The sequence below is a fragment of the Hipposideros armiger genome, unplaced genomic scaffold (genome assembly GCF_001890085.2).
Source record: "Hipposideros armiger isolate ML-2016 unplaced genomic scaffold, ASM189008v1 scaffold_1097, whole genome shotgun sequence".
NCBI classification, from domain to species: Eukaryota; Metazoa; Chordata; class Mammalia; order Chiroptera; family Hipposideridae; genus Hipposideros; species Hipposideros armiger.
Genome location: NW_017732447.1, coordinates 244,931 through 269,420, shown reverse-complemented (window position 1 = coordinate 269,420; position 24,490 = coordinate 244,931). Strand labels below are relative to the sequence as shown.

At 38.8% G+C, this 24,490-nt stretch overlaps 1 protein-coding gene across 8 annotated transcripts in view; it reads right to left on the bottom strand.

The window, feature by feature from the left end:
- CEP295 (centrosomal protein 295) overlaps window positions 1–24,490 on the bottom strand; it is a 50,160-nt gene that overhangs the window by 11,688 nt on the left and 13,982 nt on the right. For 7 of the 8 annotated variants that reach the window (XM_019632195.1, XM_019632188.1, XM_019632187.1 and 4 more), the window contains 11 exons: window positions 23,663–23,803; window positions 20,744–20,927; window positions 20,371–20,526; window positions 15,862–16,080; window positions 11,812–11,922; window positions 11,557–11,660; window positions 9,625–9,762; window positions 9,218–9,315; window positions 5,557–8,953; window positions 4,381–4,516; window positions 4,097–4,240 (listed from right to left, as the gene is read on the bottom strand). In XM_019632195.1, the coding sequence (XP_019487740.1) occupies window positions 4,097–4,240; window positions 4,381–4,516; window positions 5,557–8,953; window positions 9,218–9,315; window positions 9,625–9,762; window positions 11,557–11,660; window positions 11,812–11,922; window positions 15,862–16,080; window positions 20,371–20,526; window positions 20,744–20,927; window positions 23,663–23,803 (4,828 nt within the window). The remainder of the gene's footprint in view (window positions 1–4,096; window positions 4,241–4,380; window positions 4,517–5,556; window positions 8,954–9,217; window positions 9,316–9,624; window positions 9,763–11,556; window positions 11,661–11,811; window positions 11,923–15,861; window positions 16,081–20,370; window positions 20,527–20,743; window positions 20,928–23,662; window positions 23,804–24,490) is intronic. The other variant, XM_019632193.1, reaches the window with a different exon arrangement.

The following is a 24,490-nucleotide window of genomic DNA, read 5'->3' as shown; positions in this document are numbered from 1 at the left end:
ATTTGACTTATATAGCAAGAAAATAACTACTTATCTTTCACAAGGCCTTTAAATTATTTTCCTAAGTGTTTAATGATATACCAACTTCTTTTTTTTTCTCCCCCCACCCCACCCCCAATATACCGACTTCTTAAAATCAGATAATGCTTCAGAATTGACTAATCACAGGAAAAATGCCTGGGGAATTTACTAACCATTAATACTATTAGAAGACATAACATGCATTCATAATATAAAATTCAAAAATAGCCATAGCTAATCTGTGGTATAAGAAAGCAACACAGGGGTTCACCCTGGGGAGAATGAGCGGATAGTAGCTGGGAGGGTACAGGGAAGAGTTTATGGAGTTCTCTAACATTCTACTTCTTGACCAGAGTGGTGAATGTTACACTTTGATTACTTGGGACAAATCCCTCCCATCCAGGGACATCCCTGGCATAGACTAAAGGTTTATTCTCTGGAGAAACTGAATGCGATACACTCTGAATTCAGGGGGATCAGGGACTGCAAGGTTCATTGGTTGAAGGAAGAGACAAAATGCCATTAAAAAAAAAAACGGGTATTAAAGTCTGCATTCTCAACCCAGATCCCCCAAGTCTGGCATCTGGCTGCACAACAGCAGCAGCCAGGTTTGTATCAAGCTTGGAGTAGCTTTGTGTAAGAAACTAAACTGTAAACTGCCTTAAAACACATTGAGGGTCCTCATGAAAAGCCACCTTTTCCAATGAAATCCAGCAATACATCAGGTCCCCACCTACAAAATTCCCAATTAGTCGTTCAGCGTCCCACTCCAACATGCAAGCTATTAGATAAAGTCTCTAAAATATCAGAAAAGCAACAAAAAAAGGAACAAGAGAACTCAGACAAACAGAAAATACAGGAACCCAAATAAACAAAAAACTATAAATATTCAAAGCAGGTAATAATTAGCAGGATGCTATGAAAAAGGAAAATAAATCAGAAAAAAGAGCAAGCTTTTAAAAACTACAATTTGAGAACTGGCCAAGTGACTCAGTTGGTTAAGAGTTGGCTTAAGAGCACGAGCTCTGAGCACCAGGGCTGCCGGTCTGATTTCCACATGGGCCAGTGATGCTGCACCAGAGCTGAGCTGTTGCTCAGCTGCCAACAGGTGGCAGGATGGCTCAGTTGGTGTAACAACAAGACTGCCTATTCGATGGTGGGCTACGCACACTCGCAACTAAGGCTGAACTTGGAACCTTGAGCTGAGCTGCTGCCCAGATGGCTCAGTGGATAGAGCATGCGCTCTTAACAACAAGGCTGCCGGGTTTGAATCCTGCATGCGGCTGTGCCCACTCGCAACTAAGACTGAACTCGGCACCTTGAGTTGAGCTGCCGCCCGGATGGCTCAGTGGATAGTGTGTGCACTCTTAAAAACAAAGCTGCTGGTTGGACTCCCGCATGGGATGGTGGCTACGCACACCCACAACTAAGATTGTAACACAGCACCTTGAGCTTAGAGGCCACGAGCTGCCGACGGGAAGCCAGGTGGCGACTGGCGCTCTCCACAACGAAGACTGAAGAACAACAACTTGGCTGGTCCCCTTCCCCAATTCCCCAACACTGTTCCCCTCCCTCAATTCCCCAATAAAATCTTTAAAAACAACAACAAAAAAGCCCAATTACTATTTGATAGTCAATATAAAAGTTCATAAAAACAAGTTAGAAGAAAAAGTTGAGGAAATTCTCCCAGAAAATAAAACCTAAAGAAAAAGAAATAAACTGTAGAAAAGAAAAGTGAAATATCAATATAGACCAATGTTTTTCAACATTACTTTTATTGTCACCCACCTAAGCCGCCTTTTTAGAGTTTTATTTTTTTTAATTACCTAACTCCATGAAATTTTAATAACTATAGATATGCTGTGTATCTTTCTATGTACATCTGTGCTGTGGTACATAAAAAGAGTTAAGACTTTTTCACCTCATCAAGAACCAATTTTCATCTCCTTTGGGGGCAACACTCTTATTAAAAATGCATGACATAGGTCATCTAACTTTCAACTAAAAGGTTTTCCACAAACAGAAAATGATGTGATCTCAAATTATTGGGTTGTCAGAAAAGTCATGACATATTTCTTCTATGTTTTTTGTTGCAAAAATGTGTCATGACTTTTCCGACAACCCAACATATTAGAGATACTTAACAGAAGTGTTAGTGTGGGAAGACGCATTCAAGAGAAGCTGTAAGCAAATGAAAAAGGAGACAATTTACGATAGGAAAAAAAGTTTTACAAACAGAAAGTATAATCATAGAATACTAATTGTGCCAGCAGTGAAAAATATTTATACATCAGTATAATGATAATTTAGCTTAATTTTTGCTAAAATCCATTGCCAACTACAGAGGTACACCAAGAAGAAACATTGAAAGACTTGAAAAGTGACTGCCTCTGTGAGTAGGAATAAGGGGTAAGGGGGTGGGTAGGGCAGGAAGAAATACTGTTTCATGTTATAACCTTTCAGCACTTTTTGCCTTTTAAACTATTTGGCTATAATATTTTAATTAAAAATATTACCCCAAATGGTATGATAAAGGCTATAATAAAAAGCTCCCAAACAGCACATGAGAGAGATAGTTGACAATTCAGGGAAAGTTTACCAGACAAGTGGCACTTAAGCCAACCCTAAAGGAAGGGCAAGGTCATGAAGGGCCTGGTAGGTGAAGGGGACTTAGCCTTAATTTGAACTTATTCCTTGAATCAAAGGGAAACCACTGAAGACTTTTAAACAGGGAAAAATAAAGGGAGACTGCTCTAAATATACCATGGGAAAATGAACTCGAGTAAAGCTAGAATGGAACCGGAGAGACACTGGGAGATGTAGCAGTCGATCATGAAAGAAAGGATGGCCTGAATTAAATGAGTGGTAATGGGAATGGAAAGAAGTGGACAGATTCCAGAGCTGACGAAGCAAAGCTGAGAAGAGCTGGTGACTTACGGGTGCTGGAGAGGTAGACAAGAGAGTGTCAAGGCTTGTATATGGGTACAAGTCACTAACAAAGAAGGCTGAAAGTTAAGCAGGTGGAGGTGAGGGAATAGAATAGTATGTAGCTTTCCCTTTTAGACAAGATGACATTTTGCAACCTCGGTCACAATTCATTAAATTATTTGAATCAATGCTGAGAATTTCCTAATGCTCATTTTGAATTAGGGAAAGTACCAATCAATTCCTGAAGTTGTGGTTTGCCAAATAGTGCAAAATAGGAAAAAAGCTTCTAAGGCCTAGTAATAAATAAAATCATTACTCTGTAAGTTCCGTAAGACACAGTAAGAAAGCAGAAAGGGGACTCATTCTTAACAATTACTCTCCACCTCTACCTTTCTTCTTTTTTAAAAAAAATTTGTTTATTGTTAGTTTCAGGTGTATTCCTTAATTCTGTTAATCAGAAACAAAGATATAATATTTTATGGCTGAAGACCAAAATAGCTAACATTAACATTACACTTCTACATATCTTTCCTATTGACAAAGTTAATTTCCCTCTTTAAAAAGGGTTTGCTTTGATAAGTTTGATCAAGAAAATTATTTGGTGAGTCTGAAATCTAAAAATAATTATGAAACTCAAATAGGGCTATTTACTAAGGATCTCAGGGAGGAATTTTTCTAGACAAGTGGATCTAGAAAGAAGTACAGTGAAGAAATAGACCTAATTGTCCCTAAAGCCAGGATTTTAAACATAATACTTACTATATAAAAGATACAGGACAAGAACAACGAAGGTACTGAAATAGAAGAGCAACAAGGGAAAAGAGAAAAAACTGAGTTATATCCTAAAGAGGCAGGTTTAAAAGGCAGAGTGATCAAAGGAAGCAGATAGAAGCAAGTGTCAGAATATGGGATATCAAAGAATTTTTGTCTACAGTAAACTGGTCTCCCCATATACAAGAAAAAACTAGTTACCTAATGCCACATTTCTTTAAGTCCAAATTTTATATATAATTTATGCAAGCCATTTTTTCCCTAAGTACTCAAAGACAAGTTTCTTCACCAATAACAAAAAAATTAGCATCCTGAAAAAAATGTAGAAAACTGGCAAACTATTAGGAAACCATATTTCATCAAACCATCTGTTTACCTAGTATAGAAGGTCTGCCACTTGCTGGTGAGTCCACCTCTTGTATAGCACTAAGTTCATGTTGGTTCAAGTCCAATCCACATTTAACTTTTGCTACCGGTGGCTTTGAGGCTCTCGAACCCAGTTCTTTGTTCAGATGCTCACCTATCAAGTCAATGATAAAGTCAGGCATGATAAAATCTATTAACATACTACAAACTTCTCTTCAACTATAATAACAAGTTGCAGGAAGTGAAAGCAAAGAATAATAAGTGGAATAATTATAACAAAATCGATTATCTTACCACTTATCTTACTACTATCTTCTGAAAGTAGCTGATTATCATTTGCAGGATCCTCTCTTGCTTGGTCTTGGAGATGAGGAAGCTGTTCCCTGAGCATCTGGGTCTTTAAATAATTTTCAAGTGTGGGCTTCCTTGTCTGAAATAGTAGACAGATGGGGGAGGGGGATGACACAGGATGAGGGGTCATGTAAAGCATTCTTTAGATTTTTATCTCCCTCTTAAATTAGAACCTCAACCAAATAAATAGTTCCATCAATCACACTATTACAACTTTATCCACAGGTATAAAATGAGAAATGCTTCTAATATAGGAAGGGTGATATATTTCCATTGGAAAGTACAACCACTCACAGCCTCCAACCTAAACACTTAGCCTCCATTGTACCTTTCAACATGAGGTCTTACTTGAGTATCCCCCCTGCCTTTCTTTTCCCATTACTTTTCCTTCAAATGACTGGTAAACCCCTAGAACTCAAGTTCTCATGAACTCAACTCAGGCTTCTCCTGAACAAAGGATTTCTAGAATTCTATTTAAGCTAATTTAGGAAATGGCTTTTTAAAGTAAAAGGGACACATTCATATTTAAGAGAATATACTCCTGTCTCCCATATATGAATGTCTAAGTGACCATGCCAGTCTTCTCAATAATTCAGTAACAAGCAGCAGGTCCAGCTGTCTGTCAGCCTAAAATCTTGCCAATTATACAATAGGTGTTAATGTTGGCACTTAAAGAAAGAGCTGGTACTGGTTTGGATTTATAAACCAATGTCAATGAAGTGCTATAGAAAGCACAAGGTCTGCTATTTGTATAAGAGAAATTCTGCTAACTGGTTACTTTACAATTTAATCTTCTCATGGAAAGCCAAAAGCCCTTTATAAAAAAACTTCAAATAACAATCTACATTTTTAAGAGTGTTTGCATTTGATTGTATCAAACTACTGACTGAGATTAGTTGGGCTTCAAATAACTGTTAACCTCATAAATACCAGGTGAAGTAGTTCAAGTTTTTGTTTTAATTTCCACATTGTTTAAGGTACAAAATTAAAGCAGTTAAGGTAAAACCACTTATTCTCAGTAACTAAGAATTTATTTAGGCCTAAGATGAAAACAAACAGCTTGTCTGAGTCAGGCCAACTCTATTACGTAATTCTTAGATACTCAAGTTTAATACATACCTGACTGTCTTTAAATAAATCCTTCCAAATCTCTTGGTGTTGCTGTATCTGCTGTTGCAGTGCTGTTTGTCTCTGTGCTAGCAGTTCCTCCTGGGCTTTTTGGCTATAATACAGGACTTCTTTTTGTAGATCCAATTGCTTCTGAAATCCCAAGTTATCTTGTTGAGCTAAGATAGGCTGTGAAAAACTCAAAAGTCTACCTTGAAATTTTGGGGTCACAGAATCACTTGAAGGAGCTATATGTTCATTCTTGAATGGATCCAGTTCACAAATGTCTTTAGATTTAACTTCAGCAAAAGGTAGTGGAATAAAGAAACGCTCTCTTTCCTTGGGTGGAATAAAGGGAATAGCGTGCTCAGAAGATTCACTTTCGATCAACTTAATTTTTTTGTTTAGAAGCAGTTCTTCCTGGACCTTCTCACTTGAATGTACCACTTCCCTTTGAAAGTCCAATTGTGCTGTCAGATGATCTTGCTGGGGCAGCTGTGATAAACTCAAAAGCCTATCCTGTGATTTGGTGATTTCAGGATGACTCGAGGGAACAGTATTGTTACTTCTTGTTGGGAAAGGTTTTTGGATTCTTTCAGGGTCAGCAACAGGCAGTGCTCCCTGGAATAAGGATGAAGAGGAGCTAGGTGGCTCAGACAATACCCTTTTCTCCAATTTATTTAGTCTTTGCAAAAGCGATTCTTCTTGGGCTTTCTGTCTAAATAGAATGGTTTTCCTTTGTATGTCTAACTGCTGTTGAAATACCTTCAAATCACCATGATGAGGTTGGATAAAATCCTCTGAAGATAACTTTTCCTCAAATTTATTTTGTCTGGGCAATGTATCTTGTTGAGGTAAAACAGGCTGTGATAAACCCAAAAGCCTATCAGGCAATCTTGGTACCTCAGAATGACTTGTGGGGGCCGTATTATCGCTCTTAGTTGGGAAAGGTTCTTGGATTCTATCCGATTCAGTAAGAGGTAATGAAGCAAATGAGTGCTGCACACTTAGGGGTAAGAAGGAAGAGGTGCCAACATGCTCGGGAGATATTCCTTCCTTCCACTCCCTCTGCTTATGTAACAGTAATTCTTCCCGAGCTTCTTGTCTAGATTGAACAATGGCTTCCCTCTGTGTAGCTAACTGTTCTTGAAGTGCATTCAAGTTATCTTGTCGAGGCTGGATAAGTTGTGATATCCTCAAAAGCCTATCCTGCAATTGTGGGATGTGAATACGGCTTGAAGGAATTTTACCATCACTCTCTGTTGAAAGAGGTTCCTGGGTTGTACCAGGTTCAGGAGAAGGTAAGGAAGTAAATGAAAGTGGTCCTAACCGGGGTATGAAGGAGGAGGAACCAGTTTGTTCAGAAGATATATTTCCTTGGGTTATTTGGCTACAATGAAGGGCCTCCTCCTCTGCAACTGGCCATTGCTGGTGTCCCTCCAAATTACCTTGTTGTGAAAATCTCAGCACTCTTTCCTGAAATCTTGGGCTCTTTGGATGGCTTACGAAAACTGTACTGTCGCTCTTGATTGACATCAATTCCTTGCATCTTTCAGATTCACCTTCCTGGGGTAGGGATAAAGAGATGCCCGTCTGTTCATAAACTCCTTTTTCTAATTCACTTTGTTGGTATACAAATTCCTGAGTTTCTTGTTTAGCACCACATATTACCCTCTGTATGTTAGACTGTTCTTGGAGTGTTGTCAAATTTTCTTGCTGCAGCAGGTTATGCTGTGGAAAACTGAGAGACTCATCCTGAAATGTTGGGATTATCAAGTGACTTGAGGGAACTGTACTCTCTTTCTCAGACAAATACAGGTTTTGAAATCTAGGCTCAGTTTTAGCATAAGCTTGCAAAGCAACTGAATGTTGAGCCACCACTGGTGGGAATGAACAACTCGTGTGCCCAGACTTACTGTCCGTCAAATCCCTCTGTTTATGTAAAAGTAATTCTGCCTGGGCTTCATGTCTAGCCTGAAGAGCATCCCTCTGTGCAGTCAGCTGCTCTTGCAGCAACTTCAAACTATTATGTAAAGGTAGGAACTGCTGTAGGAAACTCGAAGAGCCATCCTGAGATTTTGGGATTTCAGGTTGGCTTGAAAGAAGGCCTTCATCACTCTTTGATGAATACTGCTCCTGGATTTTTCCAGACTGAGTACCAGCAGAAATTAGTGAAGTAAATGCATGCTGAGTTACCTGAGGTGAAAGAGAAGGGGGCACAGTATGGTCAGACCATACTCTGTCATCCAGTTCACCCTGTTTATTCACACATAATACTTCCTGGGCTTCTCGCCTAGCCTGAAGGCTGTCCCTCTGAATATTTAATTGTTGAAGAAATTTAAAATTATCTTGCTGTGATAAGACAGGCTGTGAAAAACTCAGAAGCCTATCCTGAAGTTGGGGGACCTCAGGATGGCCCGAGGAAACTGCAGTATCATTCCTGGTTGGAGCAGATTCCCGGGTTCTCCCTGATTCAGCTTTGGCAGACGGCAGTGAAGTAAACAAATCCAGAGGTACCGATGGCAGGAATACAGAGACGCCAGTTTGTCTTTCCAATTCTTTCTGTTTGCACAAAAGCAACTGTTCCTGAGCTTCCTGTCTTAACTGAAGAACTTCTTTCTGTAGGTCTAACTGTTCTTGGAGAGCCTTTAGATGACCTTGCTGAGCTGTGATATTCTCTGAGGGTGGCAAAGACTTATCCTGCATTTGGCTGATTAGAGAATGGCTTACAGAAACTGCACTCTTGCTCATGGTTGAAAAGTGTTCCTGGATTTTTCCAGATTCAACTTTGGAAGGCAGAGAACTAAAAGGATGGTCAGCTACCAGTGGTAGGAATGAAGAAGGTTTGGCTAGCTTAGAAGATGTATTTTCATTGTTCTCTGACAATATTTGCTGGGAGCCTAAAATTTGAAAAGTTGTTGCCCTAGATGTTTCAGCGATTTCACTAGCATGCTGTAATATTAGTGGCCTGCCATCTGACAAAGTCCTTGAAAGTACAGGAGATTCTTTAGGGACCGGTTTACAGTCTCTCTGTTGTGTTTCAGTCTGTGAAAACTGCTTTGGCTGTTCTTGTGGTTCCAAACATTGCTTGGCTAAAACGTCTGTTTCTGTTATTTCAACCAGTCTTTGTGGAACGCGATTTTGTCTTGGAAGTTGAAAATAATCTTGTTCTAATTTGGGCATCTGGATGGGCTGCACAGGTAGGTATTTGTTAGGACTCAACATGGGTCTCTGACCTTGATCCCAATGGTCTGGTATAATGGTGGGCCTTTCAGATTTCTGTGGTGGAGCTGATATAATAGAATTCGGTATTAATGATGTAGCTGACGTGGATGGGTACTTCCCTTTTAATATAGTCTGATAGTCAAGTAATAGTTTCTTGGCTGTTTCAACAGATTGTCTGTGAAACCTACCAAACATAAACACAAAATCAAATATATTTTTTTGATTAAAAAAATGTTCCATATTCTCAAGGGTCTATACATTAAATTTAACAGCATTCTACGGTTAGCCATAATCATGGTGGAAAAGGAACAATGTTCACATTGCCCTCTGAGAAATCTATGTGCCCTAATTCTCAGGGAATCCCGATTAGATCTTCACATAGACAAAGTAATAAATTCTGAAGATGTAGCCACACACTATAACATATGAATTGTACCCAAGCTAATACCTGTTTTGCTGTAAAAGGTGATACTGATAGTTACGAATCATCCGCCTATGACTATCTTCATCAGTACTTATGGTGCATGATGCTGGAGCAGTGCCAACCTAAAAAAAGACAAATGCTACCAATTAAAAGACAACCAGAAACAAGTACTAAAGCATTTAATATGAATGAAGTTCTATAATTGTAAACTTCCATATAGCTTTATTTTTAATAAAAAAGACTGGCTCTTCCATTATAAAAAAATGAAGTAATATGCTATTCTCTTTTAGTGCCATATCCAAGAGCTCAACATACGCACTACATACAAATCATGGTCCCATGTACTGGCACCCTCTAGAAACTGAAAGATGAAAGCCATTATATAAACTTTTATATATATATATGTAGGAATGAAATTTCCCGCATCCTACCCCAGTCTGTTGAGTGTTTTGTCTTTTTGCTTCTTCTAGCTGAGCCCTGAAGCAATCAGTTTCTAATCTTAACTTCTGTTGTGCAATTTGTTCAAGTAATTCCAACTGTTTTTGCTTCTGCTCTTCTATTTCCATTATCTAAATAACAAAAAAACTATCAATCTATTAACAACAAACTCACACAAAAGAAAAGTTCATAGTATGCATTACATTGAAAACAAATAGGTCTTATCACCAAGAGTACTAATTATCCGAGAAGAAAGTGATGATGTTTAATCTCTGTTACACCGCTGCAAGAGGGAGGGAGAGTGACAGAAGTGAAAGGGGGGAAAGGAGAAAAAGTGAGAGAATTAAAAAAGAGGCAAAAGGAAAGAAAAAAATAAACACATTAACTATTTCTATTTCCTGGGAACACAGGGAAACCTTGATCATGACTGAAGACCCACTTCCAGAGAAGCAGCAAATAATGCTCAGCCAAATTCTGTGTTCACATCTTTAATTTTACATTGCTCTCAGTAAGAATAATTACTAAAGAAATTCAATAACAAAACCTCCATAAACAAATTGATTTCTTAGGCATACCCATAAAGGGGTGCAGTTATCTAGTAGCCAAATAATAATACAATGAGCAACACTCTGTATCTTTTCTGTCAGGTATGAAACAGATGGTCAGACAATGGCAGAGGGATGACACCTAAACTTTAATATTACATCAACACACACACAGTTCCAAGTAATAAGAACATATGTCAGGCTGACTAAGTTTCATGAGGACAGGGATTAGTCTGTCTGTTGCCTGCTAAATCCAGCACCTTGGACAGTTCCCGATACATACATGATACATACATATATACTGAATATGTAGAAAAAGAAATGTATGTGAAATTTCATTAAGAGGAACACTTTTACTAGAGGTAATGAAGAATGACCTGGTTTTCAAAATAAAAAATGCCTAAACCTGATACTTTACCTATTTCTAATCAGGCAATAGTTAATATTAATAATTAATCAGACTATAGTTTAGTTCCTATCTTCATCTTACTTTTCCTCATTAATAAAAGCCACTGAATTTAGACTGTTTGCTGTTTTGTAGTACCTCTACAATTGCGTTATCAATACAAAAGTCACTAGCTATATTGACTATTAAACTGAAATTAACTCAAATTAAATACAATTCAAAATTCAGTTCCTCAGTTGCACTAGTCATATTTCAAATATGCAACAGCCCATGTAGCGCTACCATACTGGACATAGATATGAAACGCTTCCATTACCACAGACAGTTCTACTGGAGAATACTGCTTTGGAATATTGGTTAGAAAACATTTATCTGAGAATACTGGCTCATAGAATTCCCACTCCCCAGATGTACTTTTATACAAGCTATAACTATAAACCGACTGGCTGAGTAATAATTAGCCTCTTTCAAGGTAATTTGTATTTAAAAATTATTTTATTAGATGGGACAAAAATTATAGTTGAAGAGGTTGAATTAAAAATTTTCTTCTGAAATACTATGTTTCAAAAAAACTTCTGGGATTACGAAGCCCAGATGAGTGTCCAATACTATGACAGGGACTCATTTATTCAACAACTATTTACTGGGCACTTCCTAGGTTTAAGGCATTCATTATGTCAGAAATTATGTAGAATTGAATTTTTTTAAAGAGTCTCCACCTTTAAAAAACTCATGAATTTTATAGGAAAGATAAAATACACACAAAAGTATAAAATACAAAGCAGAATGCCATAAGCGTCAAATGAGTAGTATAAGAGAAGATGAAGTAAGTGCCTTCTATCAGCTGCATGTGTAAAATAAAGTAGAAGAAATGGTATCAAACTAGCTGGACATTAAGACAAAGTTCACTGGTCAAATAAAATATAGAACCTAGGGGAAGAAACAAATCTTTAAAAATAGAAATTTCAAATTACCTGTTTCTGCCTTGCTGCCATTCTAATTCTGACTGCTTCTTCTTGAGGATGAAGTAGAACTGAACTCTGAGCCACAGCTGTGGTAGGCTGAGTCTCCTTTATTTCTACGAGAATCCCCCAAACAAAAATTAGTTTCAATAATTTAGAATTCTGACACCGCCAGGATATCCTTAATCCATTCATTATATGTAATTTTATTAGGAAAAAGATTTGAAGAATCAAAGTTTAATTTGAGGATGTCATAAAAAGAAATACCTTGTTCCTTTTCAGAGTCTACATCAAAAGAAAGTGGTTTATCTTCACTAGTAAGTGGCCCAGAGTCAACTGTTAGCATATCACTTTCAACTGTTAGCGTATCACTTTCAACTGTAACAGAAAATAAATATGAACATATTACCACTGTCAAGCTTACATCTGAACAAAGTAACAAAAACCTGCATTCAGAGTAACAATTCAATCTTGGTCCACCTGAATGTCTTATTTAACTAAGATCCTGTCACCTCCAGATGACCACATATTTTATACATTAAATTCGAGCCTGATATAAGACAGATGGAAGACTAAAATTGTGAAAAGGAAAAAATGAATAAGAACCCATTAAAAAGGCACACTGAAGGCCGGCTGAGTTGCGCGATGGTTAAGAACTGGCTTGGGACGCCAGAGGGCCCCGGTTCGGATCCCACATATGAGGGCCAGTGACACTGCCCTCCACAGCTAAGATGCTGAACAACAGCTCAACCTGGAGCTGGGATGCCGTGAGTCGACGGCGATGGCGTAGGCTGCGACCCCTGCTGCAGTGGGTTGCCATGGGCTACCGTATGTAGCCAGCAGCCAGCGTGAGCGGCCAGCAGCCGCAGTGAGCGGCCGTCCAGAAGCCGGCGACTAATGTGCCTCGCCCGGGAAGAGTGCAATGATGGTGCCAACTTGGGCCAGTGAAGCAACGTCATCCACAACTAGACTGAAGGACAAAAAAACGACAGCAACTTGTCTGTTCCCCTTCCCCCAATTCCCCAGCACTGTTCCCATCCCCCCAATTCCCCAATAAAAAATCTTTAAAAAAACAAACAAACAAAAAAAACAAGGGCACACTGACAGTTTAAACAATGGAAAAGCATCAGAGTAGGATAAGCAAGGCACCAGAGTTTAAAAAGAGAAGCTAAAGAAATTTAATTGTATCTCTGATATATATAGAAATTAGGATTATTATTTATGAAACCAGAGCAGAGAAGGAAGTTAAAGTAATCATATCAGGATAGCCAGAAATTGCATCAAGCATGCATGCATTCATTCACTCATTCATTCACACACTTACTCATTCAGCACCTATCTATGTGCTACATCCTGGGGATGCCATGGTAAATAGGGCCTCAAAGGGGTTTTACAGGGTGAGTGGGAGCAGAAACATTATATAATTATCCTAGAAAACAATTATAAAATGAGAGACTGTGAGAAGTACTATATAAGAGTAATAAAGGGTTGTGCAACAGAGTGTTACAGGGGAATTTGAATTAGACTAGGGACTCAGGTGAGATTTCTCTTAGAAGATGACACTTAAGCAGACACCTGAAAGGTAAGGAAGAAATAAGCCTGGTAAAGAATGCAGATATGGATAGGGGACCTTTCCAGACAGATCAGCAGGTATTAAGGCCCTGTGAGGATAGAAACAACTTGGCTCATTCAAGGAACTGAAAGAGGATCGATGCACATGGGTATAGTGAGACAAGGGGGTAAATGAAGCAACAGTAGACTGGGGAAGGCATACTCCTACAGGCCTTTTTCAAAATCACCTTTTTTTTGGCTATTCGTTTTAACTGCCTTTGCAATTTGCCCCTTTTCTCGCCATGTTCTAAATGCTAGAGTCCTGTAGGTGGTCTTATAAGCCTTCTTCTCACTGAATTCTTTCCCCTCAAAGACCTCTTCCATGCCCATGGCTTTAATGATCATATTTATGCCTGACTTCCAAACTTAGTTTTCTTGCGTTAAGCTATTCAATTAATTCAACAAATATTAACTGAGCATCTTTTATGTATAAGGCACTAGTCTAGGCTCTGGGGATATAGAGATGAACAAAACCAAGCTCCCACCCTCATGGATGTTATATTCCAGGATTGGAGGGTACTCAGGGTAGAGAGAGATAGGTATGAAGAAGCAAATAAAAAAGTAAATTTATGGTCCATCAAATGTTAAGAGCTATGGAGAAAAAGCAGGGTAAAGGGGATAGAAAGTGAAGGGTTTGGGGACGGGTAGGAGCTTGCCATTTTATATAGAGCAGTAAGAGAAGGCCTTATTAAGAAAGTGATATCTGAGCCAATATCTAAAGAAAATGAGAGAGTGAGCCATAAAAATATCCAAGTGCATTCTAGCCAAAAAGGCCAGCAACTGCAAAGACCATGGGAGTCATGTCTGCTGTGTTTGAGGAACAATGAGGAAGCCAGAGCCTCAGGTGTGGTAGAAAATGAAGTCAGAGCGAGAACGGGGATGAGACACGTGGTGGGGGAGGGTGCGTGTTGTGTAGAGATCACATAAGGCTCTGACGCCCGAGAGCACTTTTGGGTTTTACTGAATGAAATCGGCGGTTGTTGGAGAACTTCTCCCAGAGGAATGACATGAGCGGATGTATGTTTTAACAGGGTGTTTCTGGGAATAGGCTACAGCAGGAAGGTGCAAAACTGAAAACAGAAGACCACGTAGGAGGCTAATGCAAGAATCTACACTAGAGATTGAACATGGCTTAAACTAGGATGGGCCGGCAGTGAGAAATCATTGGACTTTAGATAATATTTTGAGGGTAGGACCAACAAGATTTGCTGATGGTTTGGATGTAGGATATAAAAGAGGGGAACCAGAATAACAAGGTTTTTGGTTTGAGCAAGAGAATTTTACTACCACTTACGCATATCGAAAGGTGGAAGATTATAGAAAAAGCAGGTGTAGGGTGGAAGGGGATATCAAGAATTCAGTTCTGGAAAACTTTTAAGTTGCAATCAGAGATACAAGGGAAGATGTCAAACAGACATTTAAAACAGTGGAGTTCAGGGCCGGCAGAGTGGCACGTTGGTTAAGAACTGGCTTGGGATGCCAGAGGGCCCCGGTTCAGATCCTACATATGAGGACCAGTGACACTGCCCTCTATAGCTAAGATGCTGAACAACAGCTCAACCTGGAGCTGGGCTGCTGTGAGTCGACGGCGATGGCGTAGGCTGCGACCCCTGCTGCAGTGGGTTTCCATTGGCTACCGTGTGTAGCCAGCAGCCAGCATGAGCGGCCGTCCAGAAGCCAGCGACTGATCTGCCTCACCCAGGAAGAGTGCAGTGATGGTGCCAACTTGGGCTAGTGAAGCAACGTCCTCCACAACTAGACTGAAGAACAAAATGACAGCAACTTGTCTACTCCCCTTCCCCCAATTCCCCAGCGCTGTTCCCATCTCCCAATTTCCCAATAAAAAAAAAATCTTAAAAAAAAAAAATTCTTTTTTATTAAAAAAAAAAAGAAAAAAGAGTGGAGTTCAAAGGAGAATCCAAGCCTAGAGAGACACCCTTGAAAATCATCAGTGTACAGATCATAAAGTATTGACATTAGAGATCAAAACTAGCAAGTGTTGATACAAAGATAAGAGATGTGAGAAACAAGCTCTGGGGGAAATGACCAGTGGTTGTAGAGATGAAGATAAGCAGCTGAGGAAACCCTGAAGGAGCCAGTGGTAGGATGCAGCAGGAGAGGGGTCAAGAGGTCAACTGAAGAAACTGTTTCCAGAAGGCTTTCTATTGTACTTTAAATCTAAAATCCAAACTACAAGTCACTTCTTTTAGAATCCTGGTAGCAAAACATTTCCATACAAATCCAGTCACATTCTTAAAACAATCCAGAAGATAAAACTCTAAGAATAAACACACAATACACAGTCCACTCCAAAGCTGTTAACATGTTCATCTCCTTCAGGAATTCTTTCAAGACTTGTTCCTAAGGAAATATGTCAAGCTGTGGGCAAAGACTTTGCTAAAAGAATGCTCACTGCAGCATAAGAAATAACAAGAAAACTTAGACCCAGCCTAAATGCATTAACAACAGGAAACTGGTTAATTTCGTTTCATCAATTACATTGGGATTAATATATATGAATACTCTACTACATTGAAAGTGGTCTGGAAGGAGATTCACTAAAGTTTTTAACATTTATTGCCTTTAAGTAGCAGCATTATGGGCTTTAAAACATCTTCTTGCTTTGGACCACTATCAGATTTTTCAGGAATGAGCATATTTTTTAATAACTTAGAGAGGGTTGACAGACTACAAAATGAGAAGTACCTTGCTCCTGCCCAGAAAATGTTCTCTCTTCGATAGTAGTTGTTTCTGATTCAACTGTTGGTGCTTTACTCTCGGTTTCAGTAACAGTCGTAATCATTTCACTGTCATCCTCAGACATGGATTTAATTGTCCAGAGAGATTTTTGGCTTCGGATCTTATTTAGTAATTTTTTAAAAAGAATTTTTGAAGGAAGCTGTTGAGTCTTCATTGCCAAGGGAACTAAAAGAAAAAAAAATTATTCAGCAACTATTATATATATATATATATACCAGGCAAATTATTCTATCTTTACACTGTTACCGATATACAACCACCCGTTAAAACAAAAGCACAACTTTATTTTCCTATTTATAATTTAACACTATATATGCTATTCAACCCCAATCACAACTTTATAACCAGAATTTTTCAACTTAAATTTAAATAAAGCCACCAAAATTCAACTATTTTCCAACAATATGCGTACAACACAAATTTCCAGCTTAAAAACTTATCAGGAACATGTTTATTCTACTTGCTAAATGATGTCAGAACGCATTACCTCTGAATTAATTTGTGGGTAAGATTAGCCTTCAAAATATGTGCTGTAAGGTTCTATACTCAATGCTAGAGAAGGGTCCCAAACATGGCTCTCTACTTCTTAATATACTACAAAGGAAAACAATACTAATTATAAACTAAAAGCAAATCAAGTGCTTCTAAATTATTCCCACCTATCATAAGGAGACCTCTACAGTTAAAAAAAAATTCTTCTTGTTTCCTCAAAACATTCTTCCATATGGTATAATGCCAAAACTCAGTACCGTACTAACAATTCTCTAAGGGGACAAAACTAGGTTGCAAATACATAGTTCTCTGACTTAATCAAGGAATAATATTTTTAAAATCTACAGAGGTTGAAAACTTGTAGGCTGGTTTTGTCTGACCCAAATTTTTCTTCAAACTTTCTGAGTTATAACCTACAAAAAATAAATTGCACAAAACTTAAGTACAGCTCAGTGAATTTTACATATATTGGGTCTTTGGAAAAGTCATGACGTGTTTTTTTTTTTTTTAAAGATTTTATTGGGGAAGTGGGGGAGGGGAACACCGTTGAGGAATCAGGGAAGGGGAACAGACAAGTTGCTGTCCTTTTGTTCTTCAGTCTAGTTGTGGAGGACGTCGCTTCACTGGCCCATGTTGGTATTATCATTGCACTCTTCCCGGGTGAGGCAAATCGGTCACCAGCGACTGGACGGCTGCTCACGGCAGCTCTTGGCAGCTTACGCTGGCTGCCAGCCACTCATGGTAGCTTACGGCAGCCCACTGTAGCTTCACTGCAGTCTACACCGTCGCTGGCGACTCACGGTAGCCCAGCTCCAGGTGAGCTGTTGTTCAGCATCTTAGTTGTAGAGGACGCAGAATCACTGGCCCTAATGTGGGATCCGAACCGGGGCCTTGCTGCTCAGAGCTGGCGCCCCAAGCCAACTCTTAACCACTTGGCCGGCCCATGATGTATTTTGTCTGTTTTTCAAAGGTCATTTATTTATATAAACAACAAAGATCAATCAATGATATATGGCCCATTTTGTTCGATAATTTTTGCCATCTTTCAGTGAGCTTCATAATTCCTGGTTCATAGAAGAACCTGTCTTTATTTGAAAAAAACTGAACAAGGTGCTCATTTACAGTCTCATCAGAATTGAACGTTATACCACGCAAGGAGTTTTTTTTTAGATTTTTTTTTTTATTGGGGAATTGGGGGAAGGGGAACAGACAAGTTGCTGTCCTTTTGTTCTTCAGTCTAGTGGAGGACGTTGCTTCACTGGCCCAAGTTGGCACCATCACTGCGCTCTTCCTGGGCGAGGCAGATCAGTCGCCGGCTTCTGGACGGCGGCTCACTGCACCTGCTGGCTGCTCATGCTGGCTGCTGGCTACACACGGTAGCCCATGGCAACCCACTGCAGCAGGGGCTGCAGCCTCGCTGTCGCCATCGCCCCTCTGGCGTCCCAAGCCAGCTCTTAACCAACACGCCACTCAGTCGGCCCTAGGAGTTTTGAAGAGAGCGAAACAAGTGGAAGTCTGATGGCACAAGATCAGGCAAGTATGGTGGGTGTGGCAACACATCCCATCCAAGCTCCAAAAATTTTTGACGGGTGATCAAACGTGTGTGGTCTCGCATTGTCACGATAGAACTCCTTTATAATTAACAAGCTCTAGACATTTCTGGATGATGGATTCATTCAAACTGTCCAACTGCCAACAGTACATATTCGAATTGACTGTTTGGTTCCTTGGTAGGAGCTTGAAAAACTCAACACGTTTAAATTCCCACCACACTGAGAGCATAACCCTCCTCTGATGAATGTCAGCTTTCGATGTCGTTTGAGGCGAATCATCACATTGGGACCAAGACCATTTGCGAACCACATTGTTGTAAACAATCACTTCCCATCACCAGTTATCAGTTGCTTCAAAAAAGGATCGTTTTCCTCTCATTTAATGAGCATATTGCAGATGTTTATACGCACCGTCAAATGAACTTCTTTGAGTTCATGCGGAACCCAAATATCAAGCTTGCTTACGTATCCCAGCTTCTTCAAGGGGTTGTGAACGCTTGAATGATGGATGTTCAATGTTTCTGCAATCTCTCGTGTCGTGTAAGGTGGGTTTGACTCGATCAATGGCTTTATTTTGTCATCATCAACCTCAGTGGGCCTCCTTGACCGAGGAGCGTCGTTGAGATAAAAATCACCAGCATGGAACTTCTTGAACCATCATTGGCACTGACGTGCTTGTAGAGCATTGTCACCGTAAACTTTATGAAACTTTTCACAAGCTTGACGCACGTTCTTCCCTTTATGGAAGTAAAACAGTAAAATATGGCAAAAATGCAAAGTTTGGTCTTCCATCTTCAACTTGTTACAAAATCTCCAAAACTCAACCAAATCACTCAATTTTTTTTTTAGACTGAAGCTAGAACTGTCAGCTGTCAAATGACATAGCAATAACATAGATGCAAATGACTCTAGCACTTCCAAAAATGAACTAGTGCTATGTGTTGCAAACATGGCTTTTCCCAAGACCCAATATATCTATGTAACACCATCCAAATCATCATGTGGAACATTTACTACACCTAGAAAACTCCTTCATGCCCCTTGCCAGTGAATACACCCCTAAAGATAACCACTATTCTAATCTCTATTCTAGACCAGGTTAGTTTTGCATGTTTTTTTCCTTTAACTTCATATAAATATGGAATTATACTTAAGTAGTCTTTTCTGCCTGGCTTCTTTCACTCGCCATTAGTCTGTGACTCACTCATTTTTAAGAAATAAATTAATTGCCAATAATTAAAAATAAGGATTTAAAAACAGATCCTTTTGCAAAATCAAGATAGTTGGCAACACCAACCCAGCAATCCCAAATGGGAGAGGCAGGAGCTGAAGAGTAACTGTCCCTTTAGATAAGGCAGGATTTATAACTGACAAACTAGAGATCTGAACGATATTCCCAATGAAACAACTAAAAAAGCTGGAAGAAATAGTAAAATACCTTCTTAAAGGCACTGCTGATCTGGCAAGAAAATAAGAGATTCTGCAGAGGCCAAAAATGAAGTTAAGTGAGAATTCTGGAAGGCAAGTGAGTCCTGAAACTATCTTCTGAAGTTTATGCCAAACCCCAATAACCTGACACTTTGTTTGGACAGGGAGTGGGCACAGGGGCAGGGATAAAGCCTAGAGCCCTCACCCAGGAAGTCTAATAGGAGACCCCCATAAAGTTGGAACCCCAAAAAGCTATGCATCCACAGTGTAGGGTGCATATGATTAAGAAAGCCTGAGTGGTTTTGAACAAAGGCAACATTAGTAGGTGTGGGGGTAAAAAGAGGTCAAAATGAAGAGGACTTGGTCTTTAAAGAGATGCAGAGTAAAAGAGAGGGAGGTGGTAGAGGTAACTTGCGCTGGGCTGGCTTGGATAACTGCAGACTGTGGTATCATTCACTAGGACGAGGAAGACAGGAAAATAAGGTGTCAGTAGGCAAGGGAGGATAACTATGTTAGACAATAAGTTTTAAGTACTTGTGCGACAGCCCAGTGAAAAAGTTCAGAATGTGAAGAGAGAAAGTTTAGAAGAGAGATCTAAGTTTGTGCTATTCATCATTATACATGAAGGGCCTAGCAGTAGTTAACACAATAGGATCTCTTAGGATCTCTGGTGATTTGATGGAAGTCTAAAAAATTGCTGACCTTGCACATGAATTCAGCATTAAATATCTAAACCAAATAACCTAAAAATCTTCAGTATATATATATATATATATATATATATATAAAGGAACTTTCCTCCTATGTATATGAAAAGGATCTTTAATAATGGAAATCTGAAAACATCGTTTCTTCCTTCTATCACTCCTATTAGTACGAGTCATTGTTTGCACTTAAATTAGACCCAACTTTTCTAACTGTTGGTGAATGATTAGCATTTTTATCTATAAAATAATGTTATACTCAGCTCAGAAGTTTTTACCGTTTGCTTCACTAAAACTCATTTTCGCTGGAAGGTTTTCAGTTTCGCCTAAATTTTCGTGCTCCAATGAAAGGTCCAGTTCTTCATCTTGGATCTGATCAGTCCCAGTGGGCAAAGGCTCTGGTTCAAGGTGCAAAATCAGGTTTCCTTTCACCTCTCAATAAAGAAATAGAGAGACATGTTTCCATTCCAAAATGACTAAAAAGAACTTGAGCATAAAAATTTAAAGGCCATCATAGTCTCTAAGTCTAAAATAAAGGTCCTCTTTCAAATAGAAAATCCATTTCAAAATAAAAATTGCTTCATAATACAAATATATTTTCCCACCAAAACATTTAAAATAATTATTGAAAGTGAACTGAAAATATCTTACTATTGTCTGCATTGTACATGTCTTCGAAGGCAAATTCTAGTTCTCTCTGCCAATCTTCTTTCATTTCATTACGTTTGTATGGAAGTTCGAGTAGTTGTGGTGGCATTCTTGCTACAGTCTGTCTCCTACGTGCCAGGTCCTCTTGTTGTAGCTGTTTGAGTTCTTTCATTAGTTTCTCTTGATTCTTCAAGAATAAAGAGAATTAATTAACAAAAGCTGAGTCACAAATTTTGAATAGTAACATTGATAGTGAGGGAAAAGTGGAGAAATGCTGAGGAAACAAGGCCTCGGGTTCCCTTCCCTCCTCTACCATTTGTTCTGCCACAGAAGTATATTAATTAATTTATTCATTCAAAAAATAATATTTACTGAATGCCAGACACCATGATAGATGCTAAAGACATAATCTCACCCATAGCCTCCAGACTAACAAACAGGTAATTAGTATTCTATTAGTAAGCGCTGTAAGATGGTGGTACTGATTAGGCCACAAAGCTTCAAAAGTATCTGCCACTTACAGTTCTTTCTCAGGATAGTCATGAAGTTATGTTCTATGTAAGTTGCCATGGCTTCTGCAATGTATTTTGTGCCAGTTCTCCTCAGAGCCAGCAGCATATACCAGTCTCAGGTAGGCACCAAGAGCTAGAGTGACTGTGGCTTAACAGATGATACTTCTTATTACTTCACACTCTTAGAAATCACCACTACTAAAGAGGGTTTGTAAGTATCTCATCTCTTTTAGCTTAGAGTCCGGCTAATATGGAAGTTTAAGCACATGTTTTAATGAGGTTATCCAACCGAATTTTGGTGGTGGAGGACAGGGAAGGGGCATAAGGAAAGAGCTCTCATCCCTTGGCATGAGGATTTAGCCAGATAAAAGTGAAAAATAACAAATGAAGCACAAAGGTATGGAGGTGAAGGCATGGGGTGTTCAGAGAAAGAACGCTGTTCATTATAGATAGGGCATAGAAGGCAAAGGTAGCTAAGGAAAAAAGATAAAGAGGCAGATAGAGGCCAAACAGTTACAATAGACATTAGCAGGAAATAAGATCCCAGGGCACAATGGGGTCTATAGCAAAAAAGTTCAGAGAGGGGGAAAAAATGCTCTAACAGTAGTAAGATTCCATGGTTTTGACACTAATTTTGTGTAAGAGACACGAAGTCTAGAAAGAGGTGGAGAGCCTGTATAATAGAGTGTTTGTCAGGTGATAACATATACACACACTACTCATTCTTATGTAAAGTTTTAAATATTTTGTCATTTGAAGATAAACTTTTTTTGCCATGCCCTGAAAAAGTATCAAATTATGAACAAATTTATTTCATTTATATTAAGATTCAAATCATCCCATTAAATTCTCTAAAATCGTAGCAGGTTTTTCTACTTGAATTACTTATAATAACAACTACCACTACCACTGAGCTTATAAAATTCAAGGCACAATTCTAGGGGCTTTACTAAGCTCATTTAATCCTCGCAAAACAGATGATGAAAAAGAGTTCAGAGAGGTTATGTAACCTGCCTGAAACCAAGCAGCAAAGCAGTGAAGAAGGGAGAAAAATTTAGGCAGACTGTGGAGTCTACTTTCTTAACCATTGAAAACTATTGATTTGTGGAAGAATGTGATCAGTTTATGATGCTTTCACATTTTTTTTCTATAGGTTTAAAACTTAGATGAGAACTACTGGTAATAATTCAGACATTCAGTTATTTTAGTCATAATTTACTCACAGTTTATAAAAGCTAAAAATTTACGAAAGAAGGTCATAATTCAGTTCAAACTATATAAGACAGTTTAAAAAGATAGGCATTTAATTCCTATCCAGAAGTACTTAAAAACTCATTCCTGAGTGTTTAAAACACCCAAATAAATTAGTCAAATACAGAACATAAAATCAGACTCCTAAAAAGGTGAATCATTTTTATGCTGTTTCAAGAATAAACACTCCAGGGGCCGGCCGAGTGGCACATTGGTTAAGAGCTGGATTGGGACGCCAGAGGATCCTGGTTCGGATCCCACATATGAGGGCCAGTGACACTGCCCTCTACAGCTAAGATGCTGAACAACAGCTCACCTTGGAGCTGGGCTGCCATGAGTCGCCAGTGATGGCGTAGGCTGCAACCACTGCTACAATGGGTTGCCATGGGCTACCGTGTGTAGCAAGCAGCCAGCGTGAGCGGCCAGCAGCCGCAGTGAGTGGCCGTCCAGAAGCCGGCAACTGATCTGCCTTGCCCGGGAAGAGCGCAATGATGGTGCCAACTTGGGCCAGTGAAGCAACGTCCTCCTCAACTAGACTGAAGAACAAAAGGACAGTGACTTGTCTATTCCTCTTCCCCCAATTCCCCAGCACTGTTCCCATCCCCCAATTCCCCAATAAAAATCTTTAAAAAAGAATAAACACTCCCTGAATAGGCATGACAGAAGTGAAGCAAAAATGATAAAGCCAGTTTTCATTGTATGTATTTTGCAACTCTGAAACAGTCGCTTTTTCAAAGCTCCTTGACAGCAAGGACCATGCCTCTGCCTTTGAATCAATTCTCTACAAAGCCATCAAGTGCTTTGCTCAATAAATATTTAATGAATTGAATCCTAAAATTTGCAGATCAGAAATGCAATTCAAATAATTAGAAAAGTGATTAATTTCTTCTCATGTTATTTTTGAACTGATTAAAATATTAAACTTTTAATAAATTCATCTAGTCAAAGTTTTAGAATAGCAATATACTTTAAGTGAGAACAGCTAAGCCCAAGCTGAATTTGAAACATGAGGTAAAAGAAAGTCAGGGAACTTGAAATCATGACTCAGATTATATTTTCACATTCTTCATACTTCCATAGTGTGAGCACATTCACTAATCAGTTCCGCAGTGCTATCCATAAATCTATCAGTAGTGGTCACAGCCAGAATTTAACTTACTTGAGCCAAATGAATCTTTTTCATTGCTTGGAAACCCCGTACATGTGCCTTTTCATTCCGTTCCATTCTCTCTTTTGCTGCTTGCTTTTGTAGTTCTTCCAATCTTTTAGCTTCTTCCTCAGCAGCCAAATGAGGATCTGGCTAGCAGTCAATCAATAATATTTTAGACAATTTAAAAGTGTGAAACAAAACGATAACTACAAAATAACTTTAAGACCACATTTTTCTACTTATCTAAAATTAAACTATAATGAGAGTTGTATTTTTAAGTGCCCACCATTATCATCAGAATGTATCTATGAAAAAGATCAAATTGCTGGTGTAGTTTTACAATTTCATTTCAAACCAAATTATGCTATACTCATCCAAATGCATTCCTCCATCATTTTTTGTTAATAGAGAAATTCTATTAAAATTGACAATGTTGAAAGGTAAACACCCACAAAGCTAGCAGTTAAGAAACCAAACATCAAAGGTCATGTAAGTAATTTAGAGAAGCACTGAGATTTGTCTTTGGTTTTAAGCAAATATCTGCTGCTTGGCTTTAGCCTCAGGAAGGCCAAATCTCCAAAACACCTACTTTAATATAATTTCTAGTTTCTTAGAACTTGTGCATAACCAATAATTATGTGATTGTACAGTCAGTCATCAAATCTCATTAAAATAATAGTAACACCAAAGGCGGAGGGAGGCACATAACCTGGATTTACTATTATATCTAAACATTCACTTTCAAATATAGGTAAACACTGAAAATGTAACTCTAAGTAAAAATCTTATGTATTTTATATGTTGAAATCTATTGGTCAGGGGGCCGGCCGAGTGGTG